This window comes from Hylobates moloch, unplaced genomic scaffold (genome assembly GCF_009828535.3).
Source record: "Hylobates moloch isolate HMO894 unplaced genomic scaffold, HMol_V3 SCAFFOLD_15, whole genome shotgun sequence".
NCBI classification, from domain to species: Eukaryota; Metazoa; Chordata; class Mammalia; order Primates; family Hylobatidae; genus Hylobates; species Hylobates moloch.
The window spans coordinates 98607925-98624614 of NW_026652290.1; the positions used below are offsets into that span (position 1 = coordinate 98607925).

A 16690-nucleotide genomic window follows, 5' to 3' on the forward strand; every position below is an offset into this window, starting at 1 on the left:
GGCCAGGCCTCAGCCCTTGGCTTCCCTGAGCTGTGCCGAGACATGGAGGGACCAATGCACGGGGTCCTTGCTTTGCCATTGCTGCCCAGCCCCTCCAGAAAATTATTCCAGCTCCTTGGTCAGAAATGTGGTCCCTGTAGGTGGTTAGAGTTTGAGTTATTCCAACTCCTGTTAACTCTGATGATGGAAAGGTTGGCATGGAAAAGTTGGCTTTCAGGCACAGCTGGATCCAGGGCCTCGGGCAGCAACTTTAAGAATCCAGACTGGGCCAGATGCAGTGTCTCACGCCTGTAACCCCAGCACTGTGGGAGGCTGGGGCGGGCGGATCACTTGAGGCCAGGAATTCGAGACGTGCTTGGGCAACATCGAGAATCTATGTCTCTACAAAATATACAAAAAATTAAAAAATATACGAAAAATTAGCTGGGCATGACGGTATGTGCCTGTGGTCTCAACTACTAGGGAGGCTGAGGTGGGAGCATCATTGGAGCCCAGGAGATCAAGGCTGCAGTGAGTTATGATTGCACCACCGCACTCCAGACAGGGCAACAGAGCAAGACCTTGTCTCTTAAAAAAAACAAGAACAGAATCCATCTCTGGCCATCTCTTGGGCTGTCTCCAAAGGCCACAGACACTTCAGACTCTCACGTGTCAGCTGAGCAACCCTGCAGTGGGGGTGAGCTCATCCCTCGGATGTCTCCGGAAGTCCTGGGACCAGCATGGTGACACCCCGGCCCCTGGTTGGGAGGCCTCAGCTCCTCTATCACTACATCTCTCAGAAACCCCTAGAGTGGGTCCTGGCCAGTCTAGACTTGGACCCTGCCCTGGCGGGTCACCCAGCAGCCTCCTCACGCTTTGTCATTCCCTTCTGCCGGGCAATTCCCCACCCCACCTCCCAGGGTCTTTGTGCCTAGCCCTGTCACCTCCTCTCTTCTCCCAATTTGTTGTTGTTGTTGTTGTTGACAGAGTCTTGCTCTGTCACACAGGCTGGAGTGCACTGGTGCAATCTCGGCTCACTGCAGCCTCAACCTCACTTTGCTCAAGTGATCCTCCCGCCTCAGCCTCCTGAGCAGCTGAGACTACAGGTGTGTGCCACCACGTCCAGCTTCCTCCCAGTTTGGAGGTGCCTCTCCTCTCCCCAGCCTCCCCAGCAGTTAGGTGACAAACTGACCCCACTTGGGGCTCCCCAGAAGCAGAGCTGCTCCATGACACCCCCTGACTCCTTGCAGCACCAGACAAAACCGTCCCCTTCTGCCCATTCTATCGGAACCCAGGTGCTGCAGGAACCCCCATATCCTTCCAAAAGACTCTCCTCCACCCCCTTGATATTTGTCCCATCTTTGATCCCTTGACCCCTTGGGGGCTGCTCTCATTCTCTCCATGACCCAACTGCAGAGACGGGAGGCGGCGTCCTCACACCCGCCCCTCCCTGTGGCCTTCTGCAGTCTGGCCGAGGCACAGACTGCAGCCGAACCCAGCAGCTCTGCACAGCTGTGGCCAGACCCAGGTTAACAGTCCCTCCCGGCCAGGCACGGTGGCTCACGCCTGTAATCCCAACACTTTGGGAGGCCGAGGCGGGCGGATCACGAGGTCAGGAGATTGAGACCATCCTGGCTAACACGGTGAAACCCCGTCTCTACTAAAAATACAACAAATTAGCCGGGCGTGGTGGCGGGCGCCTGTAGTCCCAGCTGCTCGGGAGGCTGAGGCAGGAGAATGGAGTGAACCCGGGAGGCGGAGCTTGCAGTGAGCCGAGATGGTGCCACTGCACTCCAGCCTGGGCGACAGACTGACTCCATCTCAAAAACAAAACAAAACAAAACAAAACAAAACAAAACAAAACAAAACCTCATGATTGGATTTAAGGCTTGCTCTAATTCACGATAATTTCATCTTGAGATCCTTAATTCTATCTGCAAAGACCCTTTTTCCAAATAAAATCACATTCTCACCTTCTGGGGGACCCCTTATTTTGGTGGGGGGACTCCATTCAACCAATGACATGCCCCTCAGTCTCACCGAGAGGGAGTTTGAGCCTTGAAACAGTCCGCATTTTGCAGAGGAGGGAGTTCCAGGCCAGGGGCCTGGGCAGGGCTGGGCTTGAACTCAGGTGTCTGTCTCTGGTGGTTCCTCTCCATCTGAGCCTCCTCGCCTCCTTCTGGAAGCTCTCCAGGCCTCTTTCCACACGTGCTTCTCTTTCCCTAGTGGGTTCTAAGTCCCAGGCCCCTCCCCAAGGTCCACTCCCCAAACCTGCAGCCTGTGTGCCTGGCCCCTTCCTTGTCCCCAGAGTGGCCAATCCTGACACCCAGGGGCTTCCTGGCCGTTTTGGGATGGCGCGCTGGGACGGCTCACCATGGGTCCAGCCTGTGGTCTCTTTTTTTGTTTGTTTTTTTTTTTGAGACGGAGTCTCGCTCTGTGGCCCAGGCTGGAGTGCAGTGGCGCGATCTCGGCTCACTACAAGCTCCGCCTCCCGGGTTCAGGCCATTCTCCTGCCTCAGCCTCCCAAGTAGCTGAGACTACAGGGGCCCGCCACCACACCCGGCTAATTTTTTGTGTACTTTTAGTAGAGACAGGGTTTCACCGTGTTAGCCAGGATGGTCTCAATCTCCCGACCTCGTGATCCACCTGCCTCGGCCTCCCAAAGTGCTGGGATTACAGGCGTGAGCCTCCGCACCTGGCGAGCCTGTGGTCTCAACCCCAGCCCTGAAGAGCTACATCTGGTGGCCCTATGTGTCATGGCTCCCAGAGCAGTAGGGGGGATGAGCACGGCTCAAACGTCCTTCACAGACCAGGAGGCATCGGGGTCAAACCTGGGACGGGCATTTCCAGGCCTCAGTTTCCCCATCTGCACGACTGCCGGATGGTCTGTTGGGATGGATCCCACACACCCAGAGAGCTGCGCAGATGTCCTCGAGGAAGGACAGCCTGTGTCCCCTTTCTCCGTGGAATCCATGGTTGAACACCCACAGGGATGGGGGGGTACCTGAGGTTTGCTCACGGGGAGACCCTCCCCCACAGACCCAATTCCTTCGTCTGGAAGAAGAGACAGTGCCTGGTCGGGGTGAGAGCCTGGACCACCGAACTGGGGGGTGAGGGGCTGGATCCGGGTGTCCCCTGCCCCAGGGTCTACCCTCCTGGTGCCCACCCCCCACACCACGCTGAAGCCGTGTGCTCACATGTAGAAAAGAGGCTTTATTAAGAAGGCTTTGAAGTCAAAAAATAAAACTCTTGATACAATTTTTGTAACCCTTAAATCAGCTCAGCAAATATATAATCAGTAATTTAGCTGTGTAAGATTAAAGGTCCATTACTTTATTTAAAATAAAATATATTTTAGTTCTTAAAATTTATTCCATAAAGTACATATTTCCCTATAAATTCCCTACATATACACAAGAGGTAAAAAGTAAAAGTAAAAAAAAAAAATTAAAAAAATTTAAAAAATGACAACAGAAACCGCAGTAGAAAGGGGATTAATAATTAACAGAAAGTTAGAAATTTGATTGGAACGCCCCTCGCCCCCGCCCCCCTGCCCGCTTCCGGCCGCGCATGGTTGATGTACAAAAGCATAAATGGTTAGCCCCAAAAAGGGAATAAAATTGTCACCCTCCTCCTCTGGAACGTCTGTGCGGCCTGAGACCGGCCGGCGAGAAAAGTCAAATCAGAAAACGGCTCCGGACAAAAGGAAAAACACTGAGCGCTGGAAAAATCGTGCTTTTTGTTTTGTTTTGTTTTGTAAGGATCACCCTGGAGAGGAGGGGTGTCTAAAAATAAAAAAATAAAAAAAAGTGCAAGCGGACCTTTTCCTCCGGTTTATTGTAACCTGACCACTCAATACTGTCCTTGCAGGGCTGAGGCGCCGCCGGGCTGCGGGGTTTCCGTCTCCACGCCTGGGACGGCAGTTAAAGCTCATCTGTAAACACTGGCCGCCGCCCACCTCCCTGCCCCTCGGCCTCCGCCCCTCGCCCCCTCCCCGTCCCTCTCCCACCCCCGGTCCCGCCCCGTCTCCCGCGCCCACCCCGGCCCCCGCAGATGGCCCCGATGGCGGCGGAGGCCGCGGCCACGTGGCGGTCCGCGCTCTAGGAAAAGATATGAATGGCCTGGGTGGCCGGCGTGCGGCAGGCGGGACACTCGGGCTCGCTCTTGCCGCAGATGCGGACGGCGCAGTCCATGCAGAAGAGGTTGTGGCCGCAGGGGACCAGCGCAGCCATCACCTCGCCCTCGGCGCACACCACGCACTCCCGCGCCAGGGCCGGGGCCGAGGACGCCGAAGGGGGCTTGCGGCTGTTCTCGGAGGCGCCGGAGTCCAGGGGGGCGCAGGCGGCGGCCGCGGGGCTGCTGGGCAGCGAGGTGGCCGTGGAGAAGGCGGCGCCGCCTGGGAAGGATACGGGGCCCTGCGGGGGTCGCCAGGAAAGCGCGCCCACCGGGTCCGGGGCGCCGCGGCGGGACAGCGGGAGCTCCAGGCGGAGGCCGCCGGGCTCCGGCAGCGTGGGCGAGTGGCGGGGGGTCCCGGCCCCGCTGCTGCGCCGGACGCCGGCGGCGGCTGGTCCCGGAGCTCCGTTGACCGTGGAGCAGCCGCTGAAGGCGGGCAAGGGGGCGGCGCGCTCGAAAGGCGCCCAGATGGTGGCCGCGGCGGGCACAGTCAGGTCCAGCGCCAGGAAGTCGAAGCCGAAGTCGCAGTCGTCGGGGGCGGCCGTCCCCACCGGGGCACCGGGACCCTCCCCGCCGAAGGCGAAGCCACCGTTGCCGGAGCCGCTGTAGGGGCTGGCGGGGCCTGGGTCCGGCACGGAGGGGCCGCCGCGGCTGCCCGCGTAGAAGGCCTCGGGGGCGCCGGGTGGGCCCAGGGCTGTGTCCCCGCGGAGGCCGGCCGTGGCCGTGGGGGGCCGTCGTCCCGGGTTGGGGGTCTTGGTCCAGAGGCTGGCGGCCGCCCCGAGCAGGTCTAGGCAGACGTCGGTGCCGTTGGCGTGGAAGTCGCTGTCGGGGCCTGCGTCGGTGAAGGCGCCAGTGCGCAGCGTGATGTGCGCCTCGATCTCCTCGCGCGCGCGGTCCACGTTCTCGGGCATCCCAGTGACCGCGAACACCGGCTCCTTGTCGCGCCCGGGCGTCACGATGTAGGTGTGCGTCCGCTGCTGGATGCGCTTGATGGTGGCGCCCTTGGGCCCCACCACCAGCCCCACCACCCGGTAGGGCACGCGCACCTGGATGGTGGTCTGTCCGGGGAGGTTGGGCGGGCCCTGGGCGGTGCCGGGCAGACCGCCGGCCTTGCTGCGCGTGGCGCGGATGATGGAGAAGTGTTCGGCCGCCGAGAGGATCTCACGCTTGGCCATCTCCACGTCCTCCTTCCGGCCCGTCACGATGAAGACCGGCTCCTCGCCCCGCACCGGGGTCTTGATGTAGGTGTTTGTCTTGGCCCGCAGGGCCTTGATCTTGCAGCCTGTCGGGGAGGGAGGGGAAGGACAAGGTGACCCACAGCCCCCTGCGCAGCTCAGCCCCGCTAGGCATGCGGGCTGCAGGACCAGTGAGGGAGCCCCTACCTCCCAGCCTGTGCCCAACAACACTTTATCCTCAGACACTCCACGTCCCTGCTTCCCTCAGCCTCAGTTTCCCCCTGGGCTCTGGAGTTTGGCCTAAAATCAAGACCGCAAGGGGACCCTGTATTAGGTTGAAAGGTGTGAGCCATAATTTATGTTCACCTGGAACCGCAGAGTGTAACGGCTGGGGTGTGAATGTTTCCCCCAAGTTCATAAGCTGGGCCCTAATATGCGGCGTTGATAGTAATTAATAAGTAGGGCTGGCTGGGCCTGGTGGCTCACCCATGTAATCCCAGCACTTTGGGAGGCCGAGGCAGGCGGATCACTTGAGGTCAGGAGTTCCAGACCAGCCTGGCCAACATGGTGAAACCCTGTCTCTACTAAAAATACAAAAAAATCATTGGGGTGTAGTGGCAGGCACCTGTAGTCCCAGGTACTTGGGAGGCTGAGGCAGGAGAATCACTTGAACCCAGGAGACGAAGGTTGCAGTGAGCCGAGATTGCACCACGGCACCCCAGCCTGGACGACAAAGCAAGAATCCAACTAAAAAAAAAGCGGGGTGCAGTGGTTCACCACTGTAATCCCAGCACTTTGGGAGGCCAAGGCGGGTGGATCACGAGGTCAGGGGCTCAAGACCAGCCTGGCCAACATGGTGAAACCCCATCTCTACTGAAAATACAAAAAATTAGCCAGGCGTGGTGGCAGGCACCTGTAGTCTCAGGTACTCGGGAGGCTGAGGTGGAAGAATCGCTGGAACCTGGGTGGCAGAGACTGCAGTGAGCCAAGATCGCACACCACCACACTCCAGCCTGGGGGTGACAGAGCGCGACTGTCTCAAAAAAAAAAAAAAAAAAAAAAGCCGCAATTAGCCAGGTGTGGTGGTGCACACCTGTAATCCCAGCCACTGGGGAGGGTTGAGGCAAGAGAACCGCCTGAACTCAGGAGGTGGAGGTTGCAGTGAGCCAACATCATGCCACTGCACTCCAGCCTAGCCACAGACCAAGATTCCATTTCAAAAAAAGAAAAAAAAAAAAAAAAGAAAGAGCCACAGCGGCAGGGTGCAGAGGCTCACACCCGTAATCCTAGTACTTCGGGAATCTGAGGCAGGAGGATCACTGGAGCCCAGGAGTTTGAGACCAGCCTGGGCAACATAGTAGGACCCCATCTCTACTACAAACAGCAACAAAAAATTAGCCAGGTGTGGTGGTGCACACCTGTAGTCTTAGCTACTCAGGAGGCTGAAGTGGGCTATGATCACACCACTGCACTCCAGCCAGGGCGACAGAGCAAAACCTTGTCTCAAAAAAAGAAGGAAAAAAAACAAGAGACACACATACACAGAGGAGCTGGCCTTGTGGGGACACAGACAAGAGACTGCAGTGATACCTCTACAAGCCAAGGACTGGCCATAGCCCCTGGAAACTGAAGGCGCCCCCCGCCCTGCCCCACGGAGCCCTCCCTGCCCACACCTTGACTTGGAACTTTTATCTTACGGAAATGACAGAGGAGACGTTTCCATGGTTTCAAGCCCCCACTGTGTCAGCCCAGAGAGCAACTGCAGACCCTCTGACACCACCTCCCAGCCCCACAGGAGGGGAAGCCGAGATGCAGATTGTGGAAACTGCCTACAATTTCCTTCCGGCCAAATGACCCTCTCCTCAGGCTACCAAGACCCTGGCCTAAGGGGAGCCGAGGTCTCGGCCGGACTGTGACGCCCGCACCCTGACTCCAGATGCCTCGGAAGGGTCCAAGTGGGCCCTGAGGGGCCTGCTGTGGCTTCATTCTTGTTGGCTGGGCTGGGGGTCTGACCTGGTGGGGGGCACGAGTGTCAGTGTGGGAGGCAGGTGTCTCCTCACTGATTGTCTAGGCAGCCGCTGACCAGGTGTGGCCTTCTCGGGGTCCCAGACATCCCTACCCCACCCCTGAGGCCTTAATGGTCTTTTTTTTTTTTTTTCCTTTTTTGAGTTCGTCTCACTCTTGTTACCCAGGCTGGAGTGCAGTGGTGTGATCATAGCTCACTGCAGCCTTCAACTCCTGGGCTCAAGTGATCTTCTCACCTCAGCCTCCAGAGCTGGCACCACCATACTCAGCTTAGTTATTGAGACGGAGTTTTGCTCTTGCTGCCCAGGCTGGAGTGCAGTGGTACAATCTCGGCTCACTGCAACCTCCGCCTCCCAGGTTCAAACAATTCTCCTGCCTCAGCCTCCTGAGTAGCTGGGATTACAGGCACCCACCACCACACCCAGCTAATTTTTTTTATTTTTAGTACAGACGGGGTTTCACCACGTTGGCCAGGCTGGTCTTGAACTCCTGACCTCAGGTGATCCACCTGCCTGGGCCTCCCAAAATGCTGGGATTACAGGCGCCACCGCGCCCAGCCTATTTTTATGTTTTGTAGAGATGGGGTCTCACTGTGTTGCCCAGGCTAGTTTCAAATTATTGGGCTCAAGCAGTCCTCCTGCCTCGGCCTCCCAAAGTGCTGGGATGACAGGCCTGAGCCACTGTGCCCGGCCCTTGAAGGAGTTTTGAGCCACTGCCCGAAACCCGTCAGGCTCTGGGGAAGCAGAGGGAGCTGCAGGGATGTTTCAATACAGTCAGAAGGTGGCTCTGAGAGGAAAACAGTGTTGCCAACTCTCCCCACAGTGCAAGAGAGAAAATGAGCAGGATCAGCACTTCTGATGGGGAAGAAGGTCAGAAACTGCCTGGGCCAGGAAGATGGAAGGCGTGGGGCCTGGAGGCTGGTGGTCCCAGGGGCTTGGTAGGCAGGACCCTGGGAGGGGTGGCGGGGGTGCACCCGCTCGGAGGGGAATAGCAGTTTTCCCGCCCCAGCTGCGCTGCCACCACACCTGTCCCTCCCAGTCGCAGCATTTTGTTCGCCTCCATCGCACCCAGTCCCCTCCATTCCTCTGTGCAGTCCGGTGTCCCCCTCCTCCAGGAAGCCCACCCTGACTGCACCGGGTGGGGCCTGCTCTTCTGAGTATCTCCTAACATGCCTGACTTTCTAAGCTGCCTCCCTGAGGCCAGGGGATGGGGCTGGGGAGTCCCTGGGCACTCGGGGGACCTTGCTATGCCTGTTTCTTCACTGTGAAAGGGGAAGGTAACAGGCCTGGCTTCACAGGCCCTCAGAGGGCCACGACCAGGCTGTTGGCTCCCGGCAGCCACCCTGGCAGGTCTCACTGCAGCCCACAGTGTTTGCTTTAGGCAGATCCTCCTTGAGGAGAGGAAACTGAGACACAGGGAGTGGAGACCCAGCAAGGCTGGGGCAGGAGGAGCCACCCACAGATGGAGGCTCCGCTGGCCCTGCCCACAGGCAGGAAGTGAGCCTGTTCCCCATCAGGCCGACCCGGCAGAAGGTAGAGCCCGCCAGCGTTGCCAGGGTACAGCACGGGGTCCTCCCTTGCTGATCTGGGAGCTGCCCCGGGTCTCCAGAGGGTTCCACATGGGAGAGGCTGCCCCAACGTGGCCACCGCTGAGCTCACAGGCTGTGGTCACACAAAGTCTGGTCTGGGTGAGATGACAAATTTGGGAGATGGGGGTGGCAAGGAAGGGGGCGTGTGACTGTCTGAGCAGAAACCAGGATGGTGCTGGGAGCCACGCGTGCGTCGGGGCAGTGGAGGGACCTGGCGCCTCCCCCTCCCCTTACTCCCTCCTGCCCTAACCCAGACGGTGGCGCTGGGTGGAGACCTCACAGCTAGAAGTCCTCTAGGGCCTCAAAGACGGAGCTGGAGCTCAATTCATCGGTGCTGCCTCTGCTTTGACACATGCTGGCCCCCAAAACTCCACCCACATCAAGAGGCCAAGGAATCAGGGCTCCAGGAGTGATCCCGGCCCCACCCCTGCCCCACTGGAAATGACACAGCAAGGCCAGAGGGACAGGAAGCCTGAGGGACAGGCTCTGGGGGACACGGAAGGTTGGCAGGCACTGAGATGCAGATTCGTGGGCCATGTCCCCAGGATTCCAACTCGGAGGGCTTGAGATGCCTGGGAATCGGAGTGACCACTCCAGAGTCTGGCCTTGACCTGTCCCACACCCCCAACCCACAGCAGCCAAGTCTCCCCATACGAGGGCAGGGCCTCGGGCCCCAACGCAGCGCACACACCAGCGGGCATCACTCATCCAGCCCGTCCAGGGTCCTGGCTGCAATGACCGTGCACTACAGACTCACCAATGAAACCACAAGTCCTGGCGTGGGAGCCGAGGCCGCCAGCCCGGGCTGGATGGGTTTGCCATGGCAGGCAGGGGAACGTGAACGCCAGGGAGCCGCTGAGGCAACAGCAAGGGCAGGATTCTGGAAGCAGGATGGGGCGAGAACAAGGCCCCACAGCCAACACTCAGTCCAACACGCGGCCGCCCCCAGCCAGGCAGCCGGGCGACACAGGACAGCAGCATCCCAGACCTGGGCCACCATGGAAGCCAGCGGGAGCTGAGGGGTCTGGTGGGGAGGAGGGAAGCTGGTTCAGCTGTCAAACAGGGATGTCAAAACCCCCTCCCAGGCCAGGAACAGTGGCTCACACCCGTATGTAGTTCCAGCACTTTGGGAGGCCAAGGCAAGAGGATCACTTGAGGCCAGGAGTTCGAGACCAGCCTGGGCAACATAGCAAGATCCTGTCTCTAGGCCGGGCGCGGTGGCTCACGCTTGTAATCCCAGCACTTTGGGAGGCCGAGGTGGGCGGATCACGAGGTCAGGAGATCGAGACCACGGTGAAACCCCATCTCTACTAAAAATACAAAAAAAAATTAGCCGGGCATGGTGGCGGGCGCCTGTAGTCCCAGTTACTCGGAGAGGCTGAGGCAGGAGAATGACGTGAACCTGGGAGGCGGAGCTTGCAGTGAGCCGAGATTGCGCCACTGCACTCCAGCCTGGGCGACAGAGCGAGACTCCGTCTCAAAAAAAAAAAAAAAAAAAAAGATCCTGTCTCTATGAAGGTTCTCACTGTTGCCCAGGCTGGAGTGCAGTGACACCATCACAGCTCACTGCAGCCTTGACCTCTTGGGCTCAAGCAATCCTCTCACCTCAGCCTCCCGAGTAGCTGGGACTACAGTTATGCACCACCACGCCCGGCTAATTGTTTAAAGCTTTTCTGCAGACACAGGGTCTTATTATGTTGCCCAGGCTAGTCTGGAACTCTTGGACTCAGGTGATCCTCCCATCTCAGCCTCCCAAAGTGCTAGAATTACAGGTGTGAGCCACCACATCCAGCCTCTACAAAAAATTTTTAAAAATTAGCCAGGTATGGCCAGGCATGGTGGCTCATGTCTGTAATCCCAGCACTTTGGGAGGCCGAAATGGGTGGATCACGAGGTCAGGAGATCAAGACCATCCGGGCTAACACGGTGAAACTCCGTCTCTACTAAAAATACAAAAAATTAGCCGGGCGTGGTGGTGGGCGCCTGTAGTCCCAGCTACGGGGAAGGCTGAGGCAGGAGAATGGCGTGAACCTGGGAGGTGGATGTTGCAGTGAGCCAAGATCGCGCCACTGCACTCCAGCCTGGGAGGCAGACTGAGACTCTGTCTCAAAAAAAAAAAAAAAAAATTAGCCAGGTGTGGACCAGGTGCAGTGGATCACGAGGTCAGGAGTTCGAGACCAGACTGACCAACATGGTGAAACCCCATCTCTACTAAAAATACGAAAATTGGCCGGGCATGGTGGCAGGCGCCTATAATCCCAGCTACTCCGGAGGCTGAGGCAGGAGAATCACTTGAACCCAGGAGGCGGAGCTTGCAGTGAGCTGAGATTGCACCACTGCACTCCAGCCTGGGTGACAGAGTGAGACTCCGCCTCAAAAAAAAGAAAGAAAAAAAAATTAGCTGGGTGTATTGGTGCGCACCTGTGGTCCCAGCTACTAGAGAGGCGGAGGTGGGAGGATCGTCTGAGCCCAGGAGGTTGATGCTGCAGTGAGCTACGATCGCATCACTGCACTCGGGACAGAGCAACAGAACCAGACCCTGTCTCAAAAACAAAACAAAACAACAACAAGAAAAAACCACTAGGCATGGTGACTCACACCTGTAATCCCAGCACTTTGGGAGGTGGAGGCAGGCGGATGACCTGAGGTCAGGAGTTCAAGACCAGCCTGGCCAACGTGGCAAAACTCTGTCTCTACTAAAAATACAAAAATGAGCCTGGCGTGGTGGTGGCAGATACCTGTAATCCCAGCTACTCGGGAGGCTGAGGTGAAAGAATCACTTGAACCCGGGAGGTGGAGGCTGCAGTGAGCCGAGATTGAGCCACTGCACTCCAGCCGGGGCGACAAGAGCAAGACCCTGTCTCAAAATGAAAAAAAAAACCCCTTGGGGAATGAAGGGAACATGTACACTGTACTAATGCCAGAACTCTCAGTCGGGTCTGCCGTGTGGAGGTTGCCTAGCAGACCCTTTCTTTCTAGCTCTGCAGTGTACAGATAGGAAAACCAAGGCATGGTCCCCACCAACACCCCAGCACTGTCCCCAGCCACGGGGAAAACCTGAGGCCTGGAGGGATGGGAGAAGAGGAAGAACCTCTAGGGCTTCAGCCAGGAACAAGGGACAGGAGGGGAAACAGCGAGGCGGGCGCCTCCCGCAGCTGAGGGGGACCATCGAAAATCACTATCCTTGGCCTGTGCCAACAGCGGAGAGAGGGAGCCCTGAGCAGCTTCCAGTCCAAGCCCTGCCTTCGACATCACTCACTCACTCATTCATTCATTCGCCACAGAACACCTGTGTACAGGCCCCCGGCAAGATACTAAAGACCCAATCGCGACCAAGCACCTGCCCTGGTTCCTGTCCCTGGGAACGTGCAGGGGGAGAGGCCGCCTCCGAGCACAGATTCACTCAGGGTGCCCGGCAAGTGGGGTGAGAAAGGAGGGTACATGTTGGAGTCTCATCAGGAGCAGAGCCGGAGGTCCCCTAGAGCGCCTTTGCCGGCCGGCTGGAGGGAGACGCTGTCCTTTTGGATGTCCACTTTGCCTGTCTCCCAGACAGCGCTGCCTCCCCTCGCCCCCAGCCCTCGAGCTTTGGAATCTGAAATTTTCTTTGCTGACCCACCAGAGAAACTAGGGTTTGAATCCCGGCCCATGATTTTTTTTTTTTGTTTTGGAAACAGGGTCTTGCTCTGTTGCCTGGACTGGAGAGCGATGGCAAGATCATAGCTCACTGCAGCCTCAACCGCCCAGGCTCAAGTAATCCTCCTGCCTCAGCCTCCGGAGTAGCTGGGGCCGCAGGAGCGTGCCACCATGCCTGATTTTTCTATTTTTTTTTTTTTTTTTGTAGAGACAGCGTTTCGCCATGTTGGCCGCGTTGGTCTCGATTCCAGGGACCTCCTGGCAGGAGGGATCCTCCTGCCTCAGCCTCTCGAAGTGCTGCTGTCCCCTCCGTTTTTACCTATCCCTTTACCAATTGCAGCCTCTGCCTCCCCATCTGTGACTTGGGAGCTGCAGGACCTTCCCTGGGGCACATCATGGGCCTCAGTGAGATGGGGCAGGTCAAGTCTGGCATAGGCTTAGCACACAGTAAGCACTCAATAAAGATTCTAGGCAATGGCTGGGTGCGGTGGCTCACGACTGTAGTCCCAGCACCCTGGGAGGCTGAGGCGGGCAGATCACCTGAGGTCAGGAGTCTGAGACCAGCCTGGCCAACGTGGCAAAACCCCATCTCTACTGAAAATACAAAAACTAGCCGGGCACAGTGGCACGTGCCTGTAATCCCAGCTACTAGGTGGGCTGAGGCAGGAGGATCGCTTAAACCTGGGAGGTGGAGGCTGCAGTGAACCAGGAAAGCGCCACTGCACTCCAGCCTGGGCAACACAGCGAGACTCCATCTCAAAAAAAAAAAAAAAAAAATAGAAAAAGAATGAATTGGAGCCTCCAGCGGACGGGTGGGAACTCAGAGGGTATGAATGACCACAGTCTGCCCAGAAAGCACTCGGACCCCCTCTGGGATCAAGAGAACTGAAGCTCAGAGAACAGCACGTGGCTACTGGGGAGAGGGCTGGTGCCAGGCCTGTGTGACTCTGGTCTAGGTGGGGAGGCCGGACAGGTGCACCCTTCCTGGCCTCCAGGAAAGGGGTAGCCTTGGAGCTTAGGTTTGATAGAGAAGCATTAGAAGTTCAGAGAGCCCCAGGGTGGAGAGGAAGGTGAGTAAAGGGGCAGGGCTGGGGCACAAAGGACATTGAAAGGTATGCTTGAGAACGAGGTGGGTGGGAGAAGCTGGGAGCCACAAATGGTTCTACAGTGTGGAAGATTTAAGGACTACTGAAGCTGCCAACCTGTCCTGGTACTCACGGTTGCATCCCTGGCAACCCGCACTCCACTTACGGGGTGGCTGCTGTGTGTGACCTGGAGCTGAGATTAAAACCAGCAACTTGGGTCCAGGCATAGTGGCTCACACCTGTAGGAGCCCCAGCAGCACTGTGGGTGGCTGAAGGTGGGAAGATCGCTTGAGGCCAGGAGTTCAAGAGCAGCCTGGGCAACAGACCCTGTCTCTACAAGAAAATTTTTAGAATAAAAACAAATAAAACTGGCTGTGCACAGTAGCTCACACCTGTAATCCCAGCACTTTGGGAGGCCAAGGGACTTGAGGTTGGGAGTTCGAGACCAGCCTGGCCAGCATGGTGAAACCCCGTCTATTAAAAATACAAAAATCAGCTGAGCGTGGTGGCATGCACTTGTAATCCCAGCTACTTAGGAGGCTGAGGCAGGAGAACTGCTTGAAACCAGAAGGCGGAGTTTGCAGCGAGCCCAGATCACGTCACTGTACTCCAGCCTGGGTGACAGAGCGAAACTCCGTCTCATAAATAAATAAATAAAACCAGCATCTTGCACCAGAACCCTCTACCCTAATGGAGGTGAGACGTCCGCACATCACAGAGAGGGGTCGTCATCTGCGCAGGGCCACAGGGCCGCAGGGACACGGCCGCCTGTAGGACAAGCAATCAGGGACCACTCTACCCCCACCCCCACTGTGCCCCAGGGCCTGCCTTGCTGACTGCCACCTTACAGCAAGAGCCCAGTAAGTGGGTGCAGAACGCACAGTCCGGAGGTGGGGGGCTGAGCCTGGTGCCCACGGACTCCATTTCCCATGGACCTGCCCCTAGAGAATTCCCACCCTGAGGCCACAAGTCTAGAAGCCCTCAGCCTGACCCTGACTCCTGCCAGACCCCCATGTGGCCATAGCCTCGCTCAAAGGCCCTTGGGTGCCAGGACAGGCGCGTTCACAAAGAACACAGCCACACCCTCCACCACCTGGCGGCTCAGCCTCGTGCCTTTGGGCACTTGGTCCCCAGGCCTCGGCTTGGACATCTGTCTCCACAGGCTCCCGGACACTCTGCACAGGGCAGCTGTCCCGTTCTAGGCCCTGGGTATGGGACATGGAGGCCGGGTGGAAGGCCTCAATGGGGAGGCAGTAACAGGATGGTAGGATGCCCTCCTGCCAGGGGGCTCCACTGAGGGCAGCCAGCAGGGCTAAGACAGCACCCAGTCCCTCCCCACCCACCACTCCAGAGCTTGCTTCTCCGGCCCAGCACCATGCCTGACCCTCCGTGGGTCCCCCCATGAACCGGACAAATGAACGACCAAAAGACAGGAGGCTGTGCTGCCCCACCCACCTGGACCGAGGGAAGGGGCGGAGGGGAGGGCACCCTGGTGGTCCGCCGCCTGGGGCCAGGGCCACAGATGACCTTGCAATCCCAGCCCCCCACACCTTTCTCTGGCCTGGGTTCCCGAGGGCCCGGGAGAAGCAAGGACCCCCAGCCCATGTGTCCTGGGGCCCCACCTCCAGCCCCGCCAAGGCCCCACCCCAAGTTCTAGAACCTGGCTGATCAATGGCGGTCAGCGGGGACCCAGGAGCGGGGAGGGGTGGCGGGAAGGCAGGAGAAAGTTGAGGGAGGCAGGCGGGCGGGTGGCTAACGGGGTGGTGGGTGTGAGCTGGGCCAGGCACTGCCCACCACCCGCCCGCCCGCCCCGCTGCTCGGGGGCCAATGAGCAACGGCCGGCCTGATGTCACCCTGCAAATCTCAGCCTCGCTCTCTAACAAAGAGAACAATGGGGCGGCCAGAGGGAAGCTCCGACGATGCCACCGCTGGACCCCACACCCGGGGCCTGCCGCCAGCCGGCCTGCCCAGCAGGCTGCACCCCAGAAGTGGCTTTGACAACCGGTCCTTCCCCAGGCCCCGAAATCCCTGACTCGGGGCCGGAGGGTGGAGCAGGGACCCTCTCCAGCCCGGTCCCGTCCCCACCCCAGTCAGGGCCCCAGGATGGAGACTGAGACGTGCGCTCTTTGTAATGTCAGCCTTCTCTCCCGGCCCTGCAGGCGGCCCCCCTAAGCCACCCCTAAACCTGCGCTTGCCCCGCCCCGCCGCCTGTGCCGGGTGTGGGGCGCCCCCCGCCCGGCCGGAGCCCCGGGCCCTCGAGCCCCTCTCTGGGGTGCCCCTGCGGGCGGCCGAGGGCCTGGGCTGCGGCGCGGCTCCCGGGAGCCTTTCCGGGCTGGAGGCGGCCCAGACAAAGGCGGCGGCGGGGCCGGAGCGCGCAGGGGAGGAGCGCGGGCTGCGCCCAACTTTCTCCCGCGGCCGCTGCAGGACAAAGGCGCAAAGGCAGCGGCCGAGGCCGGAGCCCACGCGGGGCGTGTCCGGTGCGGGGCGTCCGGCGCGGGCTGGGCTGGGCTCGGGCGACCCCCTTCCCCGGGGCGGGCGGTGCGGGGACCCCCAGGACAGCAACCCCCGACAAGGGCCACTCACCCTGGCGACCCACGATCTCGGCGACGTGCTCGGAGCTGGGCACCGGGACGCACTCGGTCATGTTGACGCTTTTCTTGCGGCTGCCGATCACGCTCATCTGGTCGGCCAGCAGCGTCGGGGGGCCCAGGGCCGCGGGGTGGGGCGCGAAGCCCGCGAACACGTCGGGGGGCGAAGGCCGGGGCGGCGGCGGCGGCGGCGGCGGCGGACTCGCGTTGGGGTCCAGCAGCGGCAGCGACCCGGGGGCCGCGGCCACGGCGGGGGCCAGGGTCGGGGGCGCGCCGGCCTCCGGTCCGTCGGGGGGCATAGGCTCCGGAGCCGCCCCGCCGTCCGCGCCCCCCGCCGCCGCTGCGCCGTCCCCGGCCGCCCCCTCCTCGTCCGTGTCGCCAGCGCCCCCCAGCCCGAGCGCCGACAGCTGGTCCAGCGCCAGGCGGAGCGCGGCGGCCGCGTCG

General features: G+C 59.5%; 1 protein-coding gene across 2 annotated transcripts; it reads right to left on the reverse strand.

Moving 5' to 3' along the window:
* Window positions 1-3797: 3797 nt before the first annotated feature.
* MEX3D (mex-3 RNA binding family member D) lies at window positions 3798-16690 on the reverse strand. 2 transcript variants are annotated; one of them, XM_058429014.1, is made up of 4 exons: window positions 16242-16362; window positions 13825-13991; window positions 4084-5434; window positions 3798-3880 (listed from the first exon to the last, which is right to left on the reverse strand). In XM_058429014.1, exons 2-4 carry the CDS (start codon window positions 13883-13885, stop codon window positions 3832-3834), a joined length of 1461 nt encoding a protein of 486 aa, XP_058284997.1. In that variant the 5' UTR covers window positions 13886-13991; window positions 16242-16362; the 3' UTR covers window positions 3798-3831. The 2 variants fall into 2 exon arrangements, with proteins under 2 accessions (XP_058284997.1, XP_058284996.1); XM_058429013.1 differs by lacking the exon at window positions 13825-13991 and having other exon boundaries at window positions 16242-16690.